Source organism: Megalobrama amblycephala, linkage group LG7, assembly GCF_018812025.1.
Source record: "Megalobrama amblycephala isolate DHTTF-2021 linkage group LG7, ASM1881202v1, whole genome shotgun sequence".
Classification (NCBI taxonomy): Eukaryota; Metazoa; Chordata; class Actinopteri; order Cypriniformes; family Xenocyprididae; genus Megalobrama; species Megalobrama amblycephala.
In genome coordinates, this window is record NC_063050.1 from 51277582 (window position 1) to 51304962 (window position 27381).

General features: G+C 34.6%; 1 protein-coding gene across 1 annotated transcript; it reads left to right on the forward strand.

Annotated features, from left to right (window-relative positions):
• Nucleotides 1-1986: 1986 nt before the first annotated feature.
• Nucleotides 1987-26326, forward strand: ndfip2 (Nedd4 family interacting protein 2). The gene is made up of 8 exons (XM_048198021.1): nucleotides 1987-2237; nucleotides 12336-12498; nucleotides 13573-13703; nucleotides 19817-19904; nucleotides 21256-21380; nucleotides 21543-21609; nucleotides 22124-22229; nucleotides 25281-26326. The coding sequence occupies exons 1-7, from the start codon at nucleotides 2202-2204 to the stop codon at nucleotides 22225-22227; spliced, it is 714 nt and encodes a 237-aa protein (XP_048053978.1). The 5' UTR covers nucleotides 1987-2201; the 3' UTR covers nucleotides 22228-22229; nucleotides 25281-26326.
• Nucleotides 26327-27381: the final 1055 nt, after the last annotated feature.

Consider the following 27381-nt stretch of genomic DNA (forward strand, 5'->3'; position numbering starts at 1 on the left):
TCTATTTCAAGCAATGCTCCGGTTTCATAAGAAATCGATTCCTCCTTTAGGATCCCATTGGTTCAACGGGCATTTAATGTTCTGTAAAAGTGATTAAATAATAATTTCACAGTATATAATAATACTATAATACAATTAATATAATAAATTAATTGCCATGCTAAGTTTACACTGTCATTATTTTGAAATGTAATTGGGAATTTTATGGGATGCAAAAAAAACATACCTAATATAATGTAACTTTTACATTTGATACATCATTGCATAGTAATATACATAACGTAATGTAGAATGTAAATAATACATACAAATACTGTATAGCTACACTGGGTGTCAAACTACCTAGGATTTATACACTTTATTAGGTTTTTTGTTAATCAATGTCATGGTGCTTGTGGGAAAAAAAGTATTATGTCTAAAAAGTGCTTTTGTTAGTGCTTTCCATCAGATGTTTTATTGGAGACAGACTAGAGGAAATGGCAGTCAAAGCGGTATTGTTCGATTATTAGACTGCTGGATCTCCCACCACTTCATTGCATGACAACAAACAGTCATGTTTATGGCCCTGCCTAAAGTTGCCCTCTAGTGCCTGTAAAAGCAATCACATCAAGAGTGAGCGAAATGCAATGAGCTAAGCTGCTTATAAATCTTTAGGCTATGTGATGTCTCTTTTCATTTTCACACATCCAGTTTTTGAATTACTTGTGTCATATACTACTACATCACTGAATATACATTAAATAATAATAGATTTTTTTTTTTTTTTGTAAAATATGTAAATATTTGGCTGCTCTTGAAAAATATTTAGATGAATTACATATTTATATTCAAATATGGCTCTTGTAATATTGTTCTATTGTTCTTCAGACATTTTTATATAAAACACATTTGAGTCAATAATCAATAATCACACCTCAAACTCATACAACTTTATAGAACTTAATTAAAGACTATTTTTTGTTTGGTTTTTGTTTCTTATTTTTTAACAAAATAAGAGAGATCATACAAAATGCATGTTAGTTTTTGTTTAGTACTGTCCTGAGTAAGATATTTTACATAAAAGATGTTTACATATAATCCACAAGACAAAAAAATAGCTGAATTTATTAAAATGACCCAGTTCAAAAGTAACAGAGCTCAGTTAAACTGCTCAGGACAAACAAGAGACTCGTGAACAACTAGTCGTAGATCATCAGGTAACCACACACATTGAGAATCAATGGTTCACATACTTATGAATGGAGTTATTTTAGTAAATTCAGCTATTTTTTTGTCTTGTGGATTATATGTAAACATCTTTTATGTAAAATATCTCACTCAGGACAGTACTAAACAAAAAATAACATGCATTTTGTATTATCTCTCTTGTTTCGTTAAAATTATTAACATTTTCACAGATTCTGCAAGTGGTTCACATACTTTTTCTTGCATATACATATTCACCTGTCATATTTTACTTACAGTACACAATTTTTGCATCATCTGTCCAGTAGATGGAGATATGTATGCTTAATTTCAGAACCGGTACAGTTGTTGACACTAAAGAATCACTGCACTGTTCTTTGACCTTTCAAATATAATTGCACAGTCACAGATAAGAAATAAATACACGGAGATAGAAACTGGCCAGTGAAGTAACAGTGCCCTCAAAATTCTCAAATTAATTTTAGATAATGTTTACACAGCTTACTTTTCATCTTCAGGTCATCTTGAAGGTCACGTACATTACAAGGACAAATATTCAAGGAGAAAAAGGTATAAACTTCAGTCAGTTTTTCCAAAAACAAACAGAGCTCGAATTACATAAAAACCATAACAAAGTCCCAAAGCTTATTTTTCCTAAACTCCCTTCATTTACTGGTGAGAATAGCACTTATAATCATTTTGCAAATATAATGATATGTGTACTGTATACATATCTCTGTATATCAATAAATAAAAACAGTTTGACGCGCACAGCGCGGCGTCACGGGTGCGTCATGGGCATCTCCTCCCACTCGCTTTGTTTCTGCTGTGGGACGCGACGGCATCTGCATGAGCGTTCGCGTTAAATCATGTCTACTGAGTAAATGGGAAAAACTACGGTCTCTGTGTATGACTTATTCGTGCCATATGGTCTCAAGTAAGATCGGGAGCTGCCTTTAATTTGAATTAATCAAGGATTTACTGGTTTTCTTCGCCGCTGGCTGGGCTGGCCGTATATGAAAATGGACCAGGCGGCGAGCCGCTACCAAGTGGTAAGTCTAAATCGCTCATCGTTATATAAGTCGATCAAACATGCCATGTTATACAATACACTGACTTGTCCGAACTGATGATTACTGTCATTTTATCCGCCTGCCTTTAATGGTACGTGACTTCCGCATCATCACACACACACCTTCACCGAGGCAGTTCACACATGACGCTTTTTTTGGCGTTCAAATCCGCAAAACGGTCTTCAGCTGAATGCACGCGGTTGCAAACTTGAACTACTTTAATATTGTCGCCCTACATTAACGCAGGGTCAAGAACGCGTCCTGTCTAACCCAGCTGGAGATATGACACAGTGGCTATAGTAACCGTAGTTCATGCAATCTTGTAGTAAAACTACCAATTTACCATCTTTTTACTCTGCCATATTTTAAGCATGGAATTTGTAATAAAACCATGGAAACAAAAATAATAAATCTTCAAAAAATTGATACTACAGTTTTAACCATTTAAAAAAAAAAATCTCAGAACATTGTGAGACATTATGTTTTGTCCATGAAAAAGGTTTTAAATGTTCTCTGGCATTATTGGTGCGTTGAGGAATGATCAAGTACATACTAAGCCATTATAGATGGTTTTGGGTGCATTCATTCAAATGCATTTTGAAGTTCACAGATGTAATGAGTGCATTTTACATTCAATTTTGAAGCATCACGGGTGCATTCCAACTCACTGTGAGTTTTCACTGTTGCACTCAGAACTTTTAATCTTTTGGGGAGTTCAAATGCATTTTGAAACTTGTTTGGGACGTTGGGTGCATTTTAACATTCAGTTTTGATGCCTCGCATTCCAATGCCGTTCCAGTTACGTGTTCCAACGCAGTTAGAGTTGTAACTTGGAACGTTTAAAGGGTTAGTTCACCCAAAAATTAAAATTCTGTCATTTATTACTCACCCTCATGCCGTTCCACAACCGCAAGACCTTTGTTAATCTTCGGAACACAAATTAAGATATTTTATTTGAAATCCGATGGCTCCGTGAGGCCTCCATAGGGAGCAATGACATTTCCTCTCTCAAGATCCATATCTAAATCAGTTCATGTGAGTGCAGTGGTTCAATATTAAAATTATAAAGTGACGAGAATATTTTTGGTGCGCCAGAAAAACCAAAATAACGACTTCTATAGTTTTGACCGATTTCAAAACACTGCTTCAGGAAGCTTCGGAGCGTTATGAATCTGTGTGTCGAATCAGCAGTTCGGAGCACCAAAGTCACATGATTTCAGCAGTTTGGCATGCGATCCAAATCATGATTCGACACGCTGATTCATTGTGCTCCGAAGCTTCCTGAAGCAGTTTTGAAATCGGCCATCACTATATAAGTCGTTTTTTTTTTTTTTTTTTTGCCGCACTAAAAATATTCTTGTCGCTTTATAATATTAATATTGAACCACTGTACTAACATGAACTGATTTAAATATGTTTTTAGTACATTAATGGATCTTGAGAGAGGAAATGTCATTGCTCCCTATGGAGGCCTCACTGAGCCATCGGATTTCAACTAAAATATCTTAATTTGCGTTCTGAAGATTAACGAAGGTCTTACGGGTGTGGAACGGAATGAGGGCAAGTAATAAATGACAGAATTTTCATTTTTGGGTGAACTAACCCTTTAAGGTGCAAATGGAACATTGGAATGTGCAAAAAGTCAATTCCTGGGAAATTGGAGCAAAATATCTGTAATAAAATGGGCATTTTGACTCAATGTGAGTTTTTGTGGGTGCACTCAGAACTTTTAATCTTTTGGGGAGTTCAAACACATTTTGAAACATGTATGGGACGTTGTGTGCATTTTCACATTCAGTTTTGATGCCTCGCATTCCAATGCCATTCCAATTACGTGTTCCAATGTAGTTATAGTTGTCATAGTTGTAACTTGGAACATTTAAGGTGATGCAAGTGCAAATGGAACGTTGAAATGTGCAAAAAATAAATTGCTGGGAAATTGGAGTAAAATATCTATAATAAAAATGGGCGTTGCTGCAATTTGGGAAGCCATTGTGGCTCTTTTTTCATACATCATAACTGACGAAACGCAATAAACACTGTCATGTTATCTTGGGATTGGAGGCGGATGCCTGGTGTTTGGGAACGCAATTGTGTAAGATCGTTCTGCAGGTCATGATGACTTTGGTTCAAGCTTTTCAGAATAACTAAACCAACATTTGAGATGCTCTGGAATGAAACTAGTCCACTGGTTAGTCCAGTTATGAAGTTGTTTGTTTCGGCCCTCATCATTTCAATCATACCTCTCACTAGCTGCCAAGTCACTTGACTTTTTTGTTACAAGGGATTTATTCGGTAGATGTGTTTCCATCATAAGTTGGTGGATTGAACTTTTTGAAGCATCAAAGTTTCAATTTCATAGCTGTCAGTGGAGGCATTTTTGCATATGCCTTGGGTGGGAATTATTTAAAGGGTTACTTAACTTAAAAATGAAAATTCTGTCATAATTTACTCACCCTCATGTCGTTCCAAACCCGTAAGACTTTTGTTCATCTTCAAAACAAATTAAGATATTTTAATGAAATCTGAGAGATTTCTGTCCCTCCATTGACAGCCATGCAAATGAAACTTTGATGCTTTAAAAAGTTCATAAAGAGATTGTAAAACTAATCCATATGAATCGATTGGTTTAGTCCACATTTTCTGAAGAGACATGATTGCTTTAAATAAGTTGGTGGATTGAAACATACATCTGGTGTGTTCCAATGCAGTTTGAGTTGTCACAGGTTAACTTGAAACATTTAAAGCCACATAAGCACTTTTTAGTCATTATAGGGATGTTGTGGGACCCTCAAATGCATGCTGAGGCATTCTACGCATGTTTAAATTGTTCTTCAGGGCCGAACACTAACTTTTTGCCAGTGGTTGGTGACTTAAGAAAATGTATCGACCAAAACAATATTTTACCAGCCATGAAACAAAAACAGGCAGTTATGACACCAATATTTTAAATTCTAGTGAAAATTCACAATCCTCTATTCCAATTTTGATATTATGATTAAAACTACTAACGTGACTAATATAATTTAAATAGCCTACGTTATTAAAGACAAGTAAACTGTCAGTAATAAAATAAGAACAAATAATCAAATTAGCACAAATAATAAATATATAATACAACAAAGATACAAATGAAATAAAATGCTTTTCAGGGAGGCCTAACAGTAGTTTATGAAATGTAGTAAAGTAGTCTAATCAAATAAATAACACTGCATAGTCTTCATATCTTTTTAAATTTCAAAAGCAGTGAGTGATTTTTATCTTCCTTTGTTGTTTGGTTAACATTAAAAACGCAGATGGCACAACAGCAGGATTATTAGGATGCTGTCACTTTAAGAGCGAATCGACGCATAGATCATGCTTTTTCTTTCTCAACTGAAGACACAACGGACTACTCGCCGAGACATAGGTGTCTGGGAATTTTAGGCTAAACCCATTTTAAAGTATTTCAGTGCATTTTTGAGGGGTCATGACTGCGTTGGGTGCAAAATGCAAAAGTAATGTCCTTTTGGTGGATGATTCACTTGGTTTTCAATGAGTTATAACCTTCTGCTGTATCATAAAGAACAAAAGTGCATTATAATCACAAGTTTGTGTGTGTTTTCCACCCTGAACAATAGAGCACTGGCCTGGTAATCTGGATCCAGGGCCTTTTGTTTATTTTGGAAATCTGGTGACTCACTGCTCAGCTGGAAAGGGTTATGTGAAGTGTCCCAGAAAATAATATCCTTTATAAACATACAGTACAAACATTATTAAGATATGCACCTTACAAAAATTACCATGGTAATTTGGACTAAAGTACTTTGAGTGTGTGTGTGTGTGTGTGTGTGTATATATATATATATATATATATATATATATATATATATATATATATATACACAAGGGCAGCTGCTAGGTAAACATGTACAGAGTTGTTGTGTACTGACCACACAAAATGTAGACTTTGGATTCAGAGTATAAATCTGGTTCTTGGCATACGCTTATTTAACAGGGAATAAGGCTAATGTATTACAGTCTTTATGCTTCATCAAAAAAATCATGAAATCATTCTTTGTATATAACAAGGAGAGCTTTCTGATATATTTTCATTTACAGAGAAGAGCACGGAACTGAAACTCAATTCCTGGAGTGTTGAGTAATTCATCGCGCGGGCCTCTGTATGTTTTCAAAGTCCTTTCATCATTTCTAGGAAGGAAAAAAAGCAGTTCGCTTTAGTCACAAACTTTTTTTTGATCTTGCTGCAGGTTAGAATGTTGCTATAGCAACCACCGCGTAATAGCACTTCTTAGATGTGTCAACAAATAGGCGTTGCTAGTCTTTCCATTTTAAGGTACGTCGATATTTAGGTGGTGGTGGTTCGTGTGGTGCAACCATTCTCAGAAGTCGCTTCCTGCAATATTTCACATAGCTCAGCCTTTGCTGCATGAGTTCTTCTTAATCTTTATTCAGTTTATTATATTTGTACCACGATATCACTGTCTCCCACTCCCACAAATATATTTCACAAAGTAATTTATTCCTGTGATGGCAAAGCTGAATTTTCAGCATCGTTACTCCAGTCTTCAGTGTCACATGATCCTTCAGAAATCATTCTGATATGCTGATTTGCTGCTCAATAAACATTTATGATTATTTTCAATGTTGAAAACAGTTGTGTACTTTTTTTTTCAGGATTCCTTGATGAATAGAAAGTTCAAAAGAACAGCATTTATCTGAAATACAAAGCTTCTGTAGCATTATACACTACCGTTCAAAAGTTTGGGGTCAGTAAGAATTTTTTTTTTTTTTTTTTTTTTTTTTTGAAAAGAAATTAAAGAAATGAATACTTTTATTCAGCAAGGATGCATTAAATCAATCAAAAGTGGCAGTAAAGACATTTATAATGTTACAAAAGATTAGATTTCAGATAAACACTGTTCTTTTGTACTTTCTATTCATCAAATAATCCTGAAAAAAAATATTGTACACAAATATTTTGTACAATTGTACACATTAAATGTTTCTTGAGCAGCAGATCAGCATATTAGAATGATTTCTGAAGGATCATGTGACACTGAAGACTGGAGTAACGATGCTGAAAATTCAGCTTTGCCATCACAGGAATAAATTACTTTGTGAAATATATTCAAATAGAAAACAGTTATTTTAAATTGTAATAATATTTCACAATATGACTGTTTTTTACTGTATTTTTAATTAAATAAATGTAGCCTTGGTGAGCAGACGAAACTTCTTTTAAAAACATTAAAAATCTTAGTGGTTCCAAACTTTTGGACTGTACTGTATATATATCAGACAAGCATAGTAGGTCTTCTTTAAAATTGTACAAGGATATGCCAGTGCTTCCCTTTTAGTTTTGTTACTTGCTTCTTCATTCCATGTTAACAAAAGTGACATACTTAATAAGTTGGTCCAGATTTCAATTGACACCAAGTCAGCACTTTTCAGAGTTTTCAGTGAACACTGATTCTGTGCAGTCTTAGTCATAATAACACAGATAAGATGTACCATTTATCTCCAGTCTGCTATAGTTCTTCTAACAGCCCATTGCAAACCACTTGAGATGCTTGCTTTGTCCCTGGTCAGTTGTTTTGTTTTTGTATTTGTGCTTTTGGTTATCCTTAGTGCAGAGTGAGAAAACCCATTCACCATTGGTTTGCTCACTGTCCTTGATATGGCTCCATGGTGTAATCATTCTCATGTGAACTTCATCCCTCATTGGATCTCTAATCCCGTTTCTGATGCCATTTTGTAGAGGATAGCAGAGTTGAACCTTAGAGCGGTGACCTTTGCAAAGACTTCGTCGCTCTCAGCCGTGTCGGGAGGCTTCGGATATTATCAGGTGGTGTGTGGCGTAGTGAGAGATTGTGTCACGGCTTGATCCATTAGTTATCGGTATATTAGATATAGTTGTTGTACCCAAGCAGATCTGTACAGCTTGCTTTTTTATTTTGTTGAGTCTTGTAGGATAATATATGAGTTGTAAACACTAGTTGAAGTTATTTTCTGCATTTACCACATTTATTGTTTATTAGCTGCATGTGAGCAATAGAGTTTGAACAAGAGCCAGACTAATTTCATTTTGAGATTTTTTTATTTTTTATTTGCCAGTACATTTATTCATTTAGCAGACGCTTTTATCCAAAGCATTCACAATTAAGGAATTCATCTTAAAGAGGCAATAAACACAAGAAGTGCTAGTAATACAAAGTTTCAGCCATCGTTCAGTTTGGGGTGGGAGAAGAAAATAAAATAAATTCAAATAAAATTGCTCAAATATATTTGCTTAAACAAACATACGGGGAAAAAAAAAAAAAACGCTATCCGAATCAGCAAATTTGCTTTAAAAAAAATCGGAATTGGCCATGAAAACATGATCTGTGCATCCCTACAGACAGGTATGATAATTATTTAGAAAAAAATTGTATTTTGACCTCCCTCTACAAAATAGTTGGTTAATCAGTAAATATTTATCCATGGAATTTAATATTTTGCCTTTAAATTACTATTTATGTTTGTCTTTCTTCAGAAAAAAAATATTATCAAATTTTCAACATTGAGCCGGAGGCCTCTGGTTGAGTCATCAACTCATCCTAAGAGGATTGTCCTTGTAAGTCACTGAATTACTGCCACGAATGTGAAACAGACTAATTTCACCAGGCCGAATCCCCCTGTTTGGACGATTGCTTCTTAACTTCACATCAAACAGGTGCAGCTGAAGGGACAGCCTTGTGCCTCAGTCTCGTGGTTTTCATTACCGTTGCTCTCCTGTTACTGTGTGAATCTTGCTGTTTGCTAACTTTGTTGGCAGACGACTGTGCATCCTACTGCACTCTGATGTGCCAAATACATCCCCTGCAATCTTGAACTGTCATATTACCACGAGTCTGCAATGCTTGGAAGACGTTTTCAGGTTAAGATTTAAGGCTCTGTTTGGACACTAAATGTTTTATTTGTTTCAACACCTCTTTCTTGAAGTTTAGCTGTACAAATGATTTTGTTAATTGTAGGGTGAGGGCAGTAAGATTATGCAACCCAAGAGTGGTTTACTCAAGTTGTTGACGTGTTCCCTGAAGTGTTAGATGATATCCTCATTTCGTTGTGTACAACATGGTGTCAACTCAGCTAATACATATATCTTAGTGAAACGGCTTCTTGAAGGAGAAAAATGTAGGGCGGGACTTGATTTTGTCCAGTTGGAATTGATTGGATGGTTTGCTATTGGTCGAGCTCATGTGAGTGACATGTTGCCCCGCCAGTAAACAAGTCATCAGAGAAGAGAAGAGATGTCACTTCAAGAGGGAGTGGACGTTATTTTGGTTTAGAGTATGAGGCACATTAATTAAAAATAATAAAATAATAATGACGTACACTGATAAATTATTTAAAATAAACACTGCAAAATTCCATTAAAAAAATAAAAATTGTCAGTTTTGGTTTCATGGTGAATTTAGGGCTGGGTGATATGGCTAAAAATATTATCACAATATTTTTTTTTTCCATATCATACAAAATCAATATTTATCACTTTAATACGGAAGAGGATTAGGGCCAAGCAATAATAAAAAAATAAAATCATCTCGAGATTAAAGTTGTTAAATTTCGAGAAAAAACTCGTTAAATTTCGAGAAAAAAGTCGAGATAAAATGTTGAGAATAAACTCATTAAATTACGAGAAATAAGTCATTAAATTATGAGAACAAATTTGTAATTTAACGAATTTGTTCTCGTAATTTAATAACTTTTTTCTCATAATTTAATGACTTTATTCTCAACATTTTCTCAACTTTTTTTCTCGAAATTTAACGAATTTGTTCTCATAATCTAATTACTTTTTTCTCGTAATTTAATGACTTTATTCTCAACATTTTATCTCGAGTTTTTTCTTGTAATTTAACAAGTTTATTCTCGTAATTTAACGAGTTTATTCTCAACATTTTATCTCGACTTTTTTTCTTGAAATTTAACGAGTTTTTTCTCATAATTTAATTTGTTTATTCTCAACATTTTATCTTGACTTTTTTCTTGAAATTTAACGAGTTTTTTCTCGTAATTTAATGACTTTATTCTCAACATTTTCTCAACTTTTTTTCTCGAAATTTAACGAATTTGTTCTCATAATCTAATTACTTTTTTCTCGTAATTTAATGACTTTATTCTCAACATTTTATCGCGACTTTTTTCTCGAAATTTTACGAGTTTTCTCTTGTAATTTAATGAGTTTATTCTCAACATTTTATCTCAACTTTTTTCTTGAAATTTAACGAGTTTTTTCTCGTAATTTAATGAGTTCATTCTCAACATTTTATCTCGACTTTTTTCTCGAAATTTAACAACTTTAATCTCGAGATGGTTTTATTTTTTATTATTGCTGGGCCCTAATCCTCTTCCGTACTTTAATCATTTACCATTAATGTGGAAGGAAAAGCTTTCCGTATATTTGTTAACCTAGACGTTGAGAATGAATGTAAACATGTAAACTTGTTTGTTCACAATTAAACTCCACAGTGTAGCTACCTTTTAATTTAGGGCTCCATGAAATCCATTTTATTTTCCCTAAATTCTGTGTTTTCCATTTTTTTTTTTTTTTTTTTTTTTTTTTATTTAATTGTTTTTGTCAAATATGCTGCACAACAGAACTGTATAAATTTAAAACCTGAATAAAAAAAATTTTGGTTGTATTGATATTCCTTAGAAATAATATTATTATTATTATTACATTGAGAAGTACATTTTAGTATACAGTAGTGGTGTATTTCTGTCATAATTTCTTGAAGTTAAACCAAACTTTTATTTTGACGGTTTGTCGTGAAGATCTTTCAGTTATAGTTTCAGTTTCAGATGGTAGTTTTGAAATGAAACGATGAAAAGCTTGTGAAGTGACTCTCAAAGGCTCTGTTTACACCTAGTGTTTTAATCCGTCTCTTTTGTCCTCTTTCAACCACATCTGCCCTGTTTTCCACGTGTCCTGGAAAACCTGGAAATCCTGTGACAGTGGTGTTTCAAATGAATCTACAATTTTGAACGAATGTTTTGAAAAAGTGAAAAAGTTTTTTTTACTAATCAGAATTGTTCATTTTAAAACTTTAAAATGATAGCATTATTTAAATTGTGATATCTTGTTTGTTGATATTATATTCGTACACTAGATTATTACTAAAGATTGTTTATATAATTTTATTAAATATTGCATTAATATATTAATATAATTTAAGATAAATATATAGAAAGTGTGCTTTACAATAAGGAAAAGACAATGAAGTACAATGTTCATGTCCTCATATATTGAGACTGCAGATGCTGAAAACACCGTGAGCATCACATCTGTGTGAGTTTGTGTATCAGACGAAACCGTGCGTTTAGTCACACAGAGACACGCAGAAATCACTTATTGGCTTTTGTCACGAATATTTATGTGTTTTTAATTCTGTGCCGTAAATTTTATCGCAATCTCGATATGATATCGTTTATCACCCATCCCTTGGTGACTTTATTTTGAACTTAAAGGATTAGTTCACTTTCAAATAAAAATTTCCTGATAATTTACTCACCCCCATGTCATCCAAGATGTACATGTCCTTCTTTCTTTAGTCAAAAAGAAATTAAGGTTTTTGATGAAAACATTCCAGGATTTTTCTCCATATAGTGGACTTCAGTGGAGCCCAAATGGTTGAAGGTCGAAATTACAGTTTTCAGCGATCCCAGATGAGGAATAAGGGTCTTATCTAGAGAAACCATTGCTCATTTTCTAAAAAAAAAAATACAAAATTATATACGTTTTAACCATAAACGCTCATCTTGAACTAGCTCTCTTCTTCTTCTTCTTCTCTATTTGAATTTCAGTAGTGTAGACACTGCTAAGTGTATTACTGCCCTCCACAGGTCAAAGTTTGAACTAAATTCTCATATACAATATGCTAGTGCAAGTATATAACAATTAGTTCAAACTTTGACCTCTTGGATGACATGGGGGTGATTAAATTATCAGGAAATTTTTATTTGAAAGTGAACTAATCCTTTAACACTTAGTCACGTTTCTTCATCTGAACATTTGTTTCTGTCCTTCCTCAGTTGCACAATGAGGATGACCCCTCCGAAGGGGCCGCCAGCGCCGAGCCGTCCACATCCTCCCAGGCCTCTGCCGCTGTGTTAGGCATCAGCAACCCCGCGATGGATACAGAAGCTCCGCCTCCTCCTTATGCTAGTGTGGCGCTCGGAGCAACGGCTGCACCAGGTACAGACACCTTATTATTTCCAGAGTGAGGAAGGGAAGCAGGAATCTACTAGATTAGCAATTCTAGACTAAATTTGTAGTGTATGCAAGATGGCAATAGGATAGAAAAGTTTTCAATATGCATAAGTGAAATGATGTATGACACTCATCTCGTTTTATTTCTGTTGCTGTGAATGAAAAATAAACACAATGTGGGTTCAGTGCACCTTTTGAGGTATAAACATTGAAATAGAAGACCAATCACAATTCAGTATGCAAATATTACATTATAGATATTTATATAAAGATATTTATTTTTTAATTAATAGTTGTATTCAGTAAGGATGGATGAACAAATGTGACCTCAAAGATTTCTATTTTAATAAATGCTGTTCTTTTGAACTTTCTATTCATAAAAGAATCCTGAAAACAATGTATCTAAGTTTCCACAAAAATCAGCATATTAGAGTGATTTCCGAAGGATCATGTGACACTGAAAACAGGAGAAATGATGCTGAAAATTCAGCTTTGATCACATGAATAAATTACATTTTACAATATATTCAAATAGAAAACAATTATTTTAAATTGTAATAATATTTCACAGTATTTTTTCAGTTTTTTTTTTTTTTTAATAAAACAAATGCAGCCTTGGGGAACATGAGACTTCTTTCAAAAACATTGAAAAAAAATCTTACCGATCCCCGTGGGATATTTTCAAACCATACCACACTGTGCGGTTGCTAGGGTTTTTTGGATGGTTGCTAGGTGGCTAGTTATTTGCCTAAGTCTAAAGAGCCTCCAGGTTTTGATAGATAGATATTCTAATGAAATTCTCAGCATTAGTCTTAGTTGTTTTGCCTGTTTTATCATCCGCAAGGAGAAACTTGTAAGTCCGATCACTGCAGAGGTTGTTATGCTACTGTGTTATTATGGGTTTTTATTCTGATCTCCAAGTATGAGTAATAGTAACACTGACTATTGACTAAGCAACATTAATACAGCACTCCCTTGAAATACTGCTCCCTCAGAATACTCATAGCTAGAAATGTGTGGCTTATCTATGACTTGACCTGTGTACTTATCACTTTTCAGAGAGCACATTTCCGGGGGAATTTCCCGTTCCTCCACCATACAGCGTTGCCACGTCTCTGCCTACTTACGATGAGGCAGAGAAGGCTAAAGCAGCAGCCATGGCTGCCTCGGCGGTGGAGGTCATTCCACGAGTGAGTATCTCATCCACCTACGCGCCCACATGTTCTGCAGAACAAAACTCCAAGTCCTCCATTCGCACAACTTTCCACTGCGGCTTCGGTAGAGTCCAAATCATTCATTCCCTCAAAGGAAAGATGCTGTAGTAATGCTGGTATGAGTTGATGATGACCAAAATTAAATGGGGTGTCTCTTGATTTTTATTTAACACCGTGTCTGAATTGCTTTTAGCAGTAACATAAGGAGAAGCGTTTTGAGGATGTGGTGTGCCGTGAAAACCATGACCTAAATAGAGAATCCCTCAGATACCCTGATTTCTCTGAGCTCAGATCAAGAAGTGTTATGTAATGTGGCCCCAAAAAGTATTATTTGGGCAGTCTTAAGAGTGTCATTGCATTAGATAACTGAATGTCAAACCAACTGACATCTGCAAACAAATGATGCTTTTCTCAGAACTAACTTTTTTTTTTTTGCAATGACCACACAGTGAATCACACAGTGATATCTGTGTTTGAATGAAGTCCTGATTTATGCAGCACTAAACATTTCAAATTTATGCACTGTTGTTAAAAAGTTCAGGATCGGTACAGTTTTTCTTTTTTGAAAGAAAGTAATACTTTAATTCGGCAAAGCATGCATCAAATTGATTAAAAGTGACTGTAAAGACATTTGTAATGTTACAAAAGACGATTCTCACATGATCCTTCAGAAATCATTCTAATATGCTTATTTGGTGCTCAAGAAAAATGTATTATTATTATTATTTTTTTGTAAGTGCAAAATGAGGACATGCAGAGAGAGGGAGAGAGCAAGCACCCAAGTGCTCGAGCCCTGTTATGAAATCACTACAGAAACAAAGAATGAATTAGAGCATTATTCAAGACTTTTGCATGTTATACAACCGTAGCAGCTCTGTTTTGAGCTGCGGTGGCAATGTGGAGCTGGGCTGGGCGCTACCAAAGGCGTAGGCTGAATCATAAAGGAGAAGTTCACACAAGAATGAAGATTTGGCCATTTATCCACCCTCATTTCATTCCAATCCCTGTGGAACACAAATAGAGACGTTGTGCAGAATGTTGATGCTCTACAAAAGGTCATTCATACTAGGACTGCCCCCTAATAGTCGATTAGGAGAGGCTTAGTTGATAAATTTTATTAGTTGGTTAGACACGCAGTCCGTGAGAGACAGATCATTAATGGCGGTTCCTTGTGGTAATTCCGGTATGTCGGACAAGAAATCCAAACATTCGCCAAACATCCATCCACCACAAATATGGCTTATCATTTGAAACACGTGAATAGTAGTAATTTTACATTTGTGCGGGAGGAGTACTGCAAGATATGGAGGCGCTGGTGCCATCACTTACATTTTTTCTGATAACAGCAGAAACATCTTAAAATACTAGTCATTTTTGGTTATACAGATAAGAGTAATACGGCTACTTTTATTTGTTTAAATTCACAATAACAAGAAAACATTGTACCTTTGTGAAATAAAGAAAACAAACAGGATGTGCTTTCTGCCATCTGTGTCAACTGGAGTGCGTCAAAAATGAAGCGAAACTCAGCGTATACTTGCCTCACAGACATGAGAAATATTTCTATAGAAAGCTTGAAGGTGCCCTAGAATTAAATATTACATTTATATTGGCATAGTTAAATAACAAGAGTTCAGTACATGGAAAAGACATGCACTGAGTTTCAAACTCCACTGCTTCCTCCTTCTTATATAAATCTCATTTGTTTAAAAGACCTCCGAAGAACATGCGAATCTCAACATAACACCAACTGTTACGTAACAGTCGGGATCATTAATATGTACGCCCCCAATATTTGCATATGCCAACTCATGTTCAAGCCATTAGACAAGGGCAGCCAGTATTAACGTCTGGATCTGTGCACAGCTGAATCATCAGACTAGGTAAGCAAGCAAGAACAATAGTGAAAAATGGCAGATGGAGCGATAATAACTGACATGATCCATGATAACATGATATTTTTAGTGATATTTGTGAATTGTCTTTCTAAATGTTTAGTTAGCATGTTGCTAATGTACTGTTAAATGTGGTTAAAGCTACCATCGTTTATTACTGTATTCACAGAGACAAGAGAGCCGTCGCTATTTTCATTTTTAAACACTTGCAGTCTGTATAATTCATAAACACAACTTCATTCTTTATAAATCTCTCCAACAGTGTGTAATGTTAGCTTTAGCCACGCAACATAGCCTCAAACTCATTCAGAATCAAATGTAAACATCCAAATAAACACTATACTCACATGATCCGATGTATGCACGCGGCATGCATGACAAACATCTTGTAAAGATCCATTTTGAGGGTTATATTAGCTATGTGAACTGTGTATATGCTGTTCAAGGCAAGCGCGAGCTCCGGGGGAGGGGGGAGCACGAGAATTAAAGGGGCCGCAGCCTGAATCGGTGCATAGTTAATGATGCCCCAAAATAGGCAGTTAAAAAATGAATTTAAAAAAAATCTATGGGGTATTTTGAGCTGAAACTTCACAGACACATTCAGGGGACACCTTAGACTTATATTACATCTTTTAAAAAGAAGTTCTAGGGCACCTTTGAAATGTCTACTTTTAAATGAACCAATTCAAATTGAAAATAAATATTCCCTGCTTATGTAATACTGTGGATAATGTGACACAGCATCGTCAAATTCATCTTTGCAGCCGACACCGACTCAGAAAACACTAGTTTATTAATAAATAATTAAAATGTCTCCTTGCAATTTTTTTTCTCAACATATTCATAATCATTACTTTTGCTTGTGCTTTGCGGCAAGCTTTATGTGTACGCTTAAGTGCGCTATAGGCTATATTACGCCTATATATATTAAACACTTATTATGGTTTAGTATATTTAAGTAATTAAATTAATATAAACATGCTATTCGTTTACTAATGGCTTAAATGAATGACCAATGGGGTCTGTCCAGTTCCAAAAAAAGTATCATAAAAACACCAAGCAGTCCTTTAGTCAAATATGTCTTGAGTGCTGTATTTCGGAGCAGTGCAGTAGCGAATGTTGTTCGCTGAAAAAAACAAACTTCTTTTTTAGATGTCTTGCTTATTGTGATGGCATCATTTGACGCTGACATCGATGTTGACTCTGATGTAACGTGTCTAAAGGTACCATAATGTGTATAAGCAAGTTACTGTGGAGGGGAAGATTTTAATTGAATAACAGTTAAATTCAAGTCTGTTCCTCATACAAAGTTGTTGCATGACTATAACATAAAAGTCATATAGACCAGAGGTTTTCAATCTTTTAGATGAAATATACCCCTAAATATGATCATCCTTGTGCGAGGGGCCCCCAACCTATTATTTAAAAGGCAGTTAGTTATATATTTTCATGTTTATTATGACAAAAAATATAAATATATGTCAGATATTATTAGGAAAATATTTAGTTTCCATTGTTACATTATTGCATTTTTCTCTTCTCAATATAGTACTGTACTGTTAGATCTGTTTAAATCATATATATATATATATATATATATATATATATATATATATATATATATATATATATATATATATATATATATATATATATATATATAATTTGAGTGTATTTAAACTATTTAGTATATTTAAACTTAAACTATACTATTAAAATAGTATATTTTAGTATAATCGTTTTATTTTTTATTTTTTTACTTTATTTATTTGTACAGTTTTTACAGTTTTTCTTACTTTTCCACTGACTCACTCCCAGTTTGAAAACCACTGTATAGACCACTTTCATGATTTGTTTATGGTGTTTTTTTTTGTTTGTTTTTGTTTTGTTTCTTTGGATAAACAGCTGATCACTATTCACTTTCACCGCACAGAAAAGAGCAGAGACATTATACAAAAGAACTCATTTTGTGGTCATTTTGGTTTGGAATAACATGAGGTTGAGTAAAAAACAGATCTTTCATTTTCTGGTGAACCTCTCATCTAAAAGCAAAACAAAAAAGGATTTCACGGAAAATCTGTGGACACGTGCCCTTGAATTAAATGCTTAACCTCAAAGTTGCTGTGAAGGGACTGTCCCTGTCCTTGGATGAAAGTGTTTGCTGAAATGAAAGTAATCGAGCTTTGAAAAAGCTGTGGAATTAAGAGTTACATCACCACGTCGTTGTCTTAATTTTTATTAAAGTGACTTTTTTCAGGGAATTCAATAAAGGAAATTGCAATGCTTTGTCAAGGTTTTCATGCATTAAGACCTTTATTCAGTCCTTCATACAAACCCGATTCCAAAAAAAGTTGGGACACTGTACAAATTGTGAATAAAAACAGAATGCAATGATGTGGAAGTTTCAAATGTCAATATTTTATTCAGAATACAACATAGATGACATATCAAATGTTTAAACTGAGAAAATGTATCATTTTAAGGGAAAAATAAGTTGATTTTAAATGTCATGGCATCAACACATCTCAAAAAAGTTGGGACAAGGCCATGTTTACCACTGTGTGGCATCCCCTCTTCTTTTTATAACAGTCTGCAAACGTCTGGGGACTGAGGAGACAAGTTGCTCAAGTTTAGGAATAGGAATGTTGTCCCATTCTTGTCTAATACAGGCTTCTAGTTGCTCAACTGTCTTAGGTCTTCTTTGTCGCATCTTCCTCTTTATGATGCGCCAAATGTTTTCTATGGGTGAAAGATCTGGACTGCAGGCTGGCCATTTCAGTACCCGGATCCTCCTTCTACGCAGCCATGATGTTGTAATTGACGCAGTATGTGGTCTGGCATTGTCATCTTGGAAAATGCAAGGTCTTCCCTGAAAGAGACGACGTCTGGATGGGAGCATATGTTGTTCTAGAACTTGGATATACCTTTCAGCATTGATGGTGCCTTTCCAGATGTGTAAGCTGCCCATGCCACACGCACTCATGCAACCCCATACCATCAGAGATGCAGGCTTCTGAACTGAGCGCTGATAACAACTTGGGTTGTCCTTGTCTTCTTTAGTCCGGATGACATGGCGTCCCAGTTTTCCAAAAAGAACTTCAAATTTTGATTCGTCTGACCACAGAACAGTTTTCCACTTTGCCACAGTCCATTTTAAATGAGCCTTGGCCCAGAGAAAACGTCTGCGCTTCTGGATCATGTTTAGATATGGCTTCTTTTTTGACCTATAGAGTTTTAGCCGGCAACGGCGAATGGCACGGTGGATTGTGTTCACCGACAATGTTTTCTGGAAGTATTCTTGAGCTCATGTTGTGATTTCCATTACAGTAGCATTCCTGTATGTGATGCAGTGCCGTCTAAGGGCCTGAAGATCACAGGCATCCAGTATGGTTTTCCGGCCTTGACCCTTACGCACAGAGATTGTTCCAGATTCTCTGAATCTTTGGATGATATTATGCACTGTAGATGATGATAACTTCAAACTCTTTGCAATTTTTCTCTGAGAAACTCCTTTCTGATTTTGCTCCACTATTTTTCGCCGCAGCATTGGGGGAACTGGTGATCCTCTGCCCATCTTGACTTCTGAGAGACACTGCCACTCTGAGAGGCTCTTTTTATACCCAATCATGTTGCCAATTGACCTAATAAGTTGTAAATTGGTCCTCCAGCTGTTCCTTATATGTACATTTAACTTTTCCGGCCTCTTATTGCTACCTGTCCCAACTTTTTTGGAATGTGTAGCTCTCATGAAATCCAAAATGAGCCAATATTTGGCATGACATTTCAAAATGTCTCACTTTCAACATTTGATATGTTATCTATATTCTATTGTGAATAAAGTATAAGTTTATGAGATTTGTAAATTATTGCATTCCTTTTTTATTCACAATTTGTACAGTTTCCAAACTTTTTTGGAATCGGGTTTGTACATATTTTCCACCTTCTCTCTCTGACCCTTAAACACTTAAACACTGTTTTTGCTTCTGTACCTTCTATATGTAAATGACCTCTGTTGTGATTGGCTAACATCTATGTACCATTTTAATACACGATTGTTTATCAAGATTGGTCCAGTTGCTAATATGTAAACATTGTGGTCACATTACTACCATGGTGATTTCTGAATCACTTTTGCCTTCTAATGTGCTTCTAAAACACTCGTAAATGTTTCTCTTTATCCATCTACTTGAAAAGGATGAGGATTTTCCGGTTCGGGATGACTTCAGTGACGCTGATCAGCTGAGGGTGGGAAATGATGGAATCTTCATGCTGGCCTTCTTCAGTAAGTCATGTAAACTGTTTATGGTACACACACATTCATGTTTGGAATAGCATTCATTAAATTTCATGAATGCATAATAACAAATGATGACTGGACTGAATCAAACATTCAGTTTAGTAAGGTTTTAGCGTATTAAGCGTATGACAGGTTAAAGCATTTATCATTTCATAATGCATTCTGCTTCACATACTTTTTTTGTTAAAAAACATGCAGATCACAGTATATACTGTGTAGTATGCAGTACACTAGAAGGTTTAGTTCACTTTCAAATGAAAATTAGCCCAAGCTTTACTCATCCTCAAGCCATCCGAGGTTTATCCCAGGTTTATGATGGATGGATGTAGATGGAGGCACTTTCTTCAGCTCATACTCATTGGTATTGTTCACTGCCGTTATAAAGCTCGGATGCGTCGGGATATATATTAAAATATCTCCGATTGTGTTCATCAGAAAGAAGAAAGTCATATACACCTAGGATGGCTTGAGGGTGAGTAAAGCTTGGGCTAATTTTCATTTGAAAGTGAACTAATCCTTTAAGAACACAGCGGCTGCATCCGAAATTGCATACTTCCCTACTATTTAGTAGGCGAAAAACAGTATGTGACAAAAGAAGTATGCTCATATTCTCAAAAGAGTAGGCAAAAAGTACCAGGATGACCTACTACTTCAGGCGAGATCCTGAAGTGTGCATATGATGGATGCTTTACTATCACATGAGGCCATGAGAGAGGATTTGTGAATGGCAGTGAAGCGATGCAACATGACATTGACGACAATGTGGATATAGTATATCCAGGCTACATTCACACATGCATATAATATTGAACATACCGTACTATTAGTGCTCAAAGCAATAACTTATTCAAAATAAGTACCTTCTCAAGAGACTATGCCTGCATCCTAATGTGCATACTATCCATCCTAAATAGTATGTGACACTAGTAATATTCAATACTATTTAGGGCGGATAGGGTGGATAGTATGCACATTAGGATGCAGGATATGTGATTTCTGATGCAGCCAGCCTCTGTGTGTTTGTGCACCATTAGTGCTCCTTGTGCGCCATCTGGTGGTGTTGTGATGTATTGCATGCCATGTTATTCCATACGCAGTAAAGCATGATCAGTCAGGCAGTCCAGTCATGTTTAATTAATGACCAGTCACTCTTTCATTAACAAAGCATCACCATCTTTGCTTTGTTTTTCAAGTTGTATTTGTCAGCACATAAAAACAGAATAATCACCATATTTGCTCCCAAAGGTTTTTGCAGAGTACTTGTGTGTGTGTATATACAGTATATATTTCATGTAATTCTTCATTAATGCAACTCCCTCTCTGTTTCTGTAACCAGTGGCTTTTCTTTTCAACTGGATTGGGTTTTGCTTGTCTTTCTGTTTGACCAACACCATTGCTGGCCGATACGGTGCTATCTGTGGCTTTGGTCTCTCTCTCATCAAATGGATCCTCATTGTGAGGGTGAGTTTGTGATTAATTATCTCAAAACCTAAACAGGAGTATAAGAAACTCTCAATTAATTTAGTGGAAAACTTTTAAGTGAAAATGACTGAATCAAACATGTTGTGTTATGAGTGTGAATTCAATCAGCATCAAACTTGATGGGATTTTTCTTCTTTTCAGTTTTCAGATTACTTTACTGGATACTTCAATGGGCAGTACTGGCTCTGGTGGATTTTCCTTGTTCTTGGTAAGACCTTAAACAGGATTTTATTAGTTTGAAGATCTGATAATATCGGTGTTAGTTACTGAGGTGTTTTGATTAATACATTATACAGTATACAGTACTCTAGCACCATCTGCTGGTTAACTGACTGCAAGACAACATGACTTTAAATTCAAATGGAACTCAAAATGCATTGTTTTTCTTTATTAAATGCATTATAACTTCAGTGCATTTTGTTTATCAGAGTAGATATTAACAAACAATCATCTTTACGTTAGTGTACTTGCTGCTGTGATTAGTCTGTAATGGATTCCATTGTGAATTCTGTATTAGTGTGAAATATGGTTGCAGTCAGTGCCCTCTTATATTCTCTTTGTGGATATGTAGTAGTGCTGTTTGCTAAGAGCAGATGGGCATGCTGTTTCTTTTCTAAGCAATTAGGCTTTTCTGTCTGGTGGATGTGAGTAGCAAGCAGCCCTCACATTTTTCTTTAGAACATCCCGTTATTGACCTTTGACCTGTCTTGCATCCACTCCAGGACTCCTGCTGTTCTTCAGAGGGTTCGTGAACTACCTAAAAGTGCGTAACATGTCAGAAAGCATGGTGTCTTCACTCCGAACTCGCTTCTTCCTCCTGTATTAAAGGTGAGGATGTTGTTTAACAAAAACACACCCACCCACCCACCCACACACACACACACACACAAACATATATGTATGTGTATATATATATATATATATATATATATATATATATATATATATATATATATATATATATATATATATATATATATGAATAATACATATATAAATCATTTTGCATATATATGCAAAATGATTTATATTTTCACAACAAAAAAAAAAAGGTTTAAAATCGTATTTAGGAAATTACATTGTAATTGAATAGGTTAATAAAGATGCATTGCAGTTTTTGCAAACCAAATAGCAAACATAGCGATCTTTTCATATATCTTGTATGTAATCTCAATATGCATTTGCTCTCAAATGACTTAAAAAAAGGTTGTTTTTTTTTTCATTTATTTTTATATAATCTGTGTTTGTGAAAAATTCCTTTACTGAGGCTGATTTATGCAGTAATATATTTGCTTGGCTTGACTGTTTGATGCAACAACTTTTGCAAAAGAAAATTGGTCAAGAAATGTATTTAGTGTAAGAATTGACAGTGTCAATGTGAATTGACATTTTGATTTAATTTTATTCATTATAATAGATTATTAAAGCAAAAAGAACAACTTTTAACAAGTTTCTCAAACTCTTTACCCCATTTACCATTGTTCGTTCAACAAAAATTGAACTTACAAATATATATATATATATATATATATATTACTCCTAATCAAGAACATTTAAGTTTTCTTCAATTAAACAAATTTTGTGCATGCATTAAAAGATTTAGTATTGAAAATATTTGCAGATTCTATCATACTTTAATGTAAGAGGTTTCTACTATTTGATATCAGACTATAGATTGGTTTAATTGTGCTGTAAAGGGACAAACCAGCATGCACTCCTGTTTTTTTTTTTTTTTTTTTTTTTAATGTGGTTAAATATTTGGCTGCTGTTACTCGACTTTAACTTGACACACAAATCTGATGCTTTTGTGTGTGTGTGTGTGTGTGTGTGTGTGTGTGTGGTGAGCCTAATTACTATGGCAGTCATGTTGTTTGTTGAATGTTGCCTTGAGACGGAACACTTCCTCTTTGGTCAGGAATTGCCTAATATGCATAATAACCAAGCATGGAAATAGCAACCAAACTGTGTATTTAAAACATTCTGGGAAATTTCACGCGACTAGAACTGGCCAATAAAGACCTTTTTGATATTTGAGATATCTCAGATATGTTCTCTTAATGTGTATGTATATGTATTTGGTCTTAAAAAAATATAAATATAAATATATACATTTGTTTGACACCAACACATTATGTGTTTGGTGCAACATGTTGACAGGCAGATTTAGCCTAAATTAAACTAGTAGTGTAATTATTGCCAAATCTATATTTCTCATAAACAAAACAAAAATATTTGATAACTTTTACAATAACTTTCTGTTTGATCTTGATGTATACTGTCGACACCACTACAATTTATGTAAAATATGATAAGATTATTATTATGATAAATTATGATTTACCACAAATATTGTTGCAATGTTGCAGTTTTAAGAAATGTTTAATTTCTTCAATGGGGAAAAAAATGTGCAGGAGTTGCATGCAAAATATGAGATGCAGATAAATATTTTTGGTTATTTTAAATATGTTGATAATTACAAATATTTCTTTGTACAAATAACTGACTGTAAATTCAACAGGTTATGTAATAATGGCGTTGTTGTGTGATTTTAAGTTTTAGATTAGAGTTGAGAATATTAAAGTTGGGACCGACCAAAATGACCATTTTACGAGAGCATACATTTGTTTAAAAATGGTTACTTTTCATAGTGCCCTATGAAATCTGTTTTATTTTCCCAAATTCATTTTTTTCTGTTTTAATTTTTATGGATTATGTTTTTTTCCCGTTTTTGTACTTCATTTTAATGGCAAAATAAAATTGTATTAATCAAAAAGCATGTGTAATTAATTGAAATCATTGAAATTTATACAATTTAACAACAATTTATTAAAAGTTCAACAAAAATTACATTTTTAGGACCCTATGAAATGTTTTTTTTTTCTTTACCAAATTCTGCACAACATAGCTTTACTGTTAAAATTAAAACATGGAAGAAAAATTGTGATTATTCCTTAGAAACAAAGTTTTAATAATAATTTATAATTATTGTTAGCGTTAGTATTATTACATTGAGACGTATCTAAATTCTACTGTACCACAGTAATATATTTGTCACAATTTCTTTAAGTTAAACCAAACTTTTATTTTGACAGGTTGCCCTGAAGACCTTTGAGTTTGTGCGTGTTTATGATATGGCGATAGTTTTTCTCAAATGAAACGGTAAAATGCTCGTGAAGTGACTCTCAGAGCGGCTCTGCAGATGAAGTTTATGCATTCATGTCCTCATATAGTGAGGCGGCGGAGGATGAAAACAACACGAGCGTCACGCGCGTCTCAGCGTGTGTGGTAAATGAAACCTCGCGTCTGTGCCGTTCATTCACACAGACACAGAACATGCAGGATTCATATTTAAATAGTCTTTTTGCAGTTAAATATTCACAGACACTAGTCTGTATCACAATTTCATTTAATCGTACTGACCTACTTTTTATTTATTCATCAAATACTTGACAAATTCCGTGACTATACAGTAAATTCTGTTTTTATGACTGTATTCCACAATTCCGTCCACGTTTTCCGCATTGTCGGAAATCACGGGGCCCTATTTTCATGCTAGGTTAATTTTATATTAGCAAGTTGTCTAATATATCTTATAAGTCTCACAGCAAAATAACATGATTTGTGTCTTTTTACCCTATTGTGAAAGTGCCTTTTATTGAAGTAACTCAGCATGTTAAACACATTTTCAGCTTGAATTTGTTCCAGAACAACACAAGAAGTGATTATGCTTTTGTTAACTTGGACATGCAAGCCGGATGTAATTTGCTTCATTGATAATGGCTCTCATAACCTTGCTTATATGCAGTTTGCACAATGAAGGCCATCGTGGCAAACCTCCAAAAAACAAGCTTCACTCTCATTCACTCTGTCTCTTTCAAGGTCGCCTCACCAAAACATTCCTCCCTAATGTGAAATTCCTTGATGATTTGCAACCCGTCAAATGAACTGGACTGGATCCCACTGAGGGGAAGAGGAAGAAGAGAAAAAAAAAAAAATAAAGCGAGTATCTCTGCCAAACGTTCTCAACTGAACTTGGTGAAAATGGAAGGTTTTTCTGAACTTTGAATGAGTTTCATTACTTCCCAGTTGGCCTCAGCCCCATAAACTTCTGGTTTACTACTAGATTACTTCGAGAAGACGAAAAAAAAAAAAAAAAAGTCTTTTAATGGTTAATATTCCCACACATTGCATGCAGAGTATTGGATTTGTGTACTTGGGTCGAACAAACTGCAAAAGATCACTAGAAATATGCAGCCAAGACATCCTATGCAATGTCTTTTACCAAAATGGTTTAGCAGTCTTAGATGATGATAAAACTAGACTAGTTTGATTCTGATTGCTTTGTTGCATCCAAGGCCTTGGCAAATTTGATTGCATTGCAGTATTACTATACCAAGTTTAGATAGAATTTAGCTAAACGGTCAAGCCGTTTCTCTTCTTCTTAAGTTTTGTCTCGCTTAACTTTATAGTAAATGATTAAGTAACTTCATTGATGTGTTTCAGACTGGAAATGGAATTTGTACTTATCCTGAAATATATATTTGCCTTTTGCACCTTCATTTCCCCCCTTTTTTTATGGTTATTGTTATTAAGTTGTGACTTTGCTCAAGCTGTGATCTGCCTAGATGATTTTAGTTACTTGAATGGCTGAATGCTACTGTCATTTGTTTCTATTAATCACAAGCCTCTTCAGCAATATCAGATATTAAAAGAAATGCATGGTTATCTCAGTTACAAATGACTAATCCAGTAAACAAAAAAAAAAATCTACTTACATTTATTAAATGTATGTAAAACAACCAAACTATTTTTGTTGGAATAATGATTTTGGATATTCTCTGAATGACAGAGATCATTGTGTGCTATGTTTATTCTCTTGTCTTGCATAATGACAATAAAATTCAAAATCCTCCCGGGTACATTTATTTGGGCCTGCTGTTTAAAGTCAACATGAAATCTTAGGCTGCATTTACACTGCAGGTCTTGATTCTCAATTCTGATTGGTTGAATAAATCTTTTTTTTTTTTTTTTTTTTTTTTTGATGACCAGCTTACATCTTCTTTTCAAAGTTACCCATATCTGATATCTGCATTTACACTATACACTTTGCGAAACAACCCAGGGTACACTGGGTTAAAAACAACCCAAGTTGGGTTAAAAATGGACAAACCCAGCAATTGGATTGTTTTAACCCAGCAGTTGGGTTAAATGTTTGCCCAACATGCTGGGTAGTTTTATTTCACCCAACTATTGTTTAAAAATGACTATATGTCTGGCTTAAAATGAACCCAAATAGGTTGGAAATTAAAAATCAGAAACATAATTACTAGAGGAATAAGGAATTTACTAATAAGGATTTTAATAAATGTGTATTGCATTGTATTCCATTCATTATTATTCATCAAACTTTCAGACATACTTTGGGTTCATTTTAAGCAAGCAACTAGTAATTTTTAAACACTAGTAGAGTTAAATTAAACTGCCCAGCAGGTTGGGCAAACATTTAACCCCAACTGCTGGGTTAAGACAACCCATTTGCTGGGTTTGTCCATTTTTAGTCCAACTTAGGTTGTTTTTAACCCAGCTTTTTTAGAGTGCTTATTAATAAATGTATGTCTTTTGATTATTATTGTTGCCTAGTAATTATGTGTCTGATTTATAAGTTCCAACGTATTTTGGGTTCATTTTAGGCCAGCCATATAGTAATCTTTAAACAATAGCTGGGTTAAATAAAACTGCCCAATCGCTAAAACATTTAACCCAATCGCTGGGTTTGTCCATTTTCAACCCAACTTGGGTTGTTTTTAAGTGTAGTCATTCTGACCCGGAAAAGCTTAGGCCAAAGAGGAAGCAAAAACGGCGCAATTTGCAATGGACGTGGAAGAAATGATAACACAAGCTTTTGCTTTCCATATCATCTTTAAAGGTCAGCAAATCATTAGATTTAGCCTTTGACTGTCGTCCATTGAGTCATTTAAAG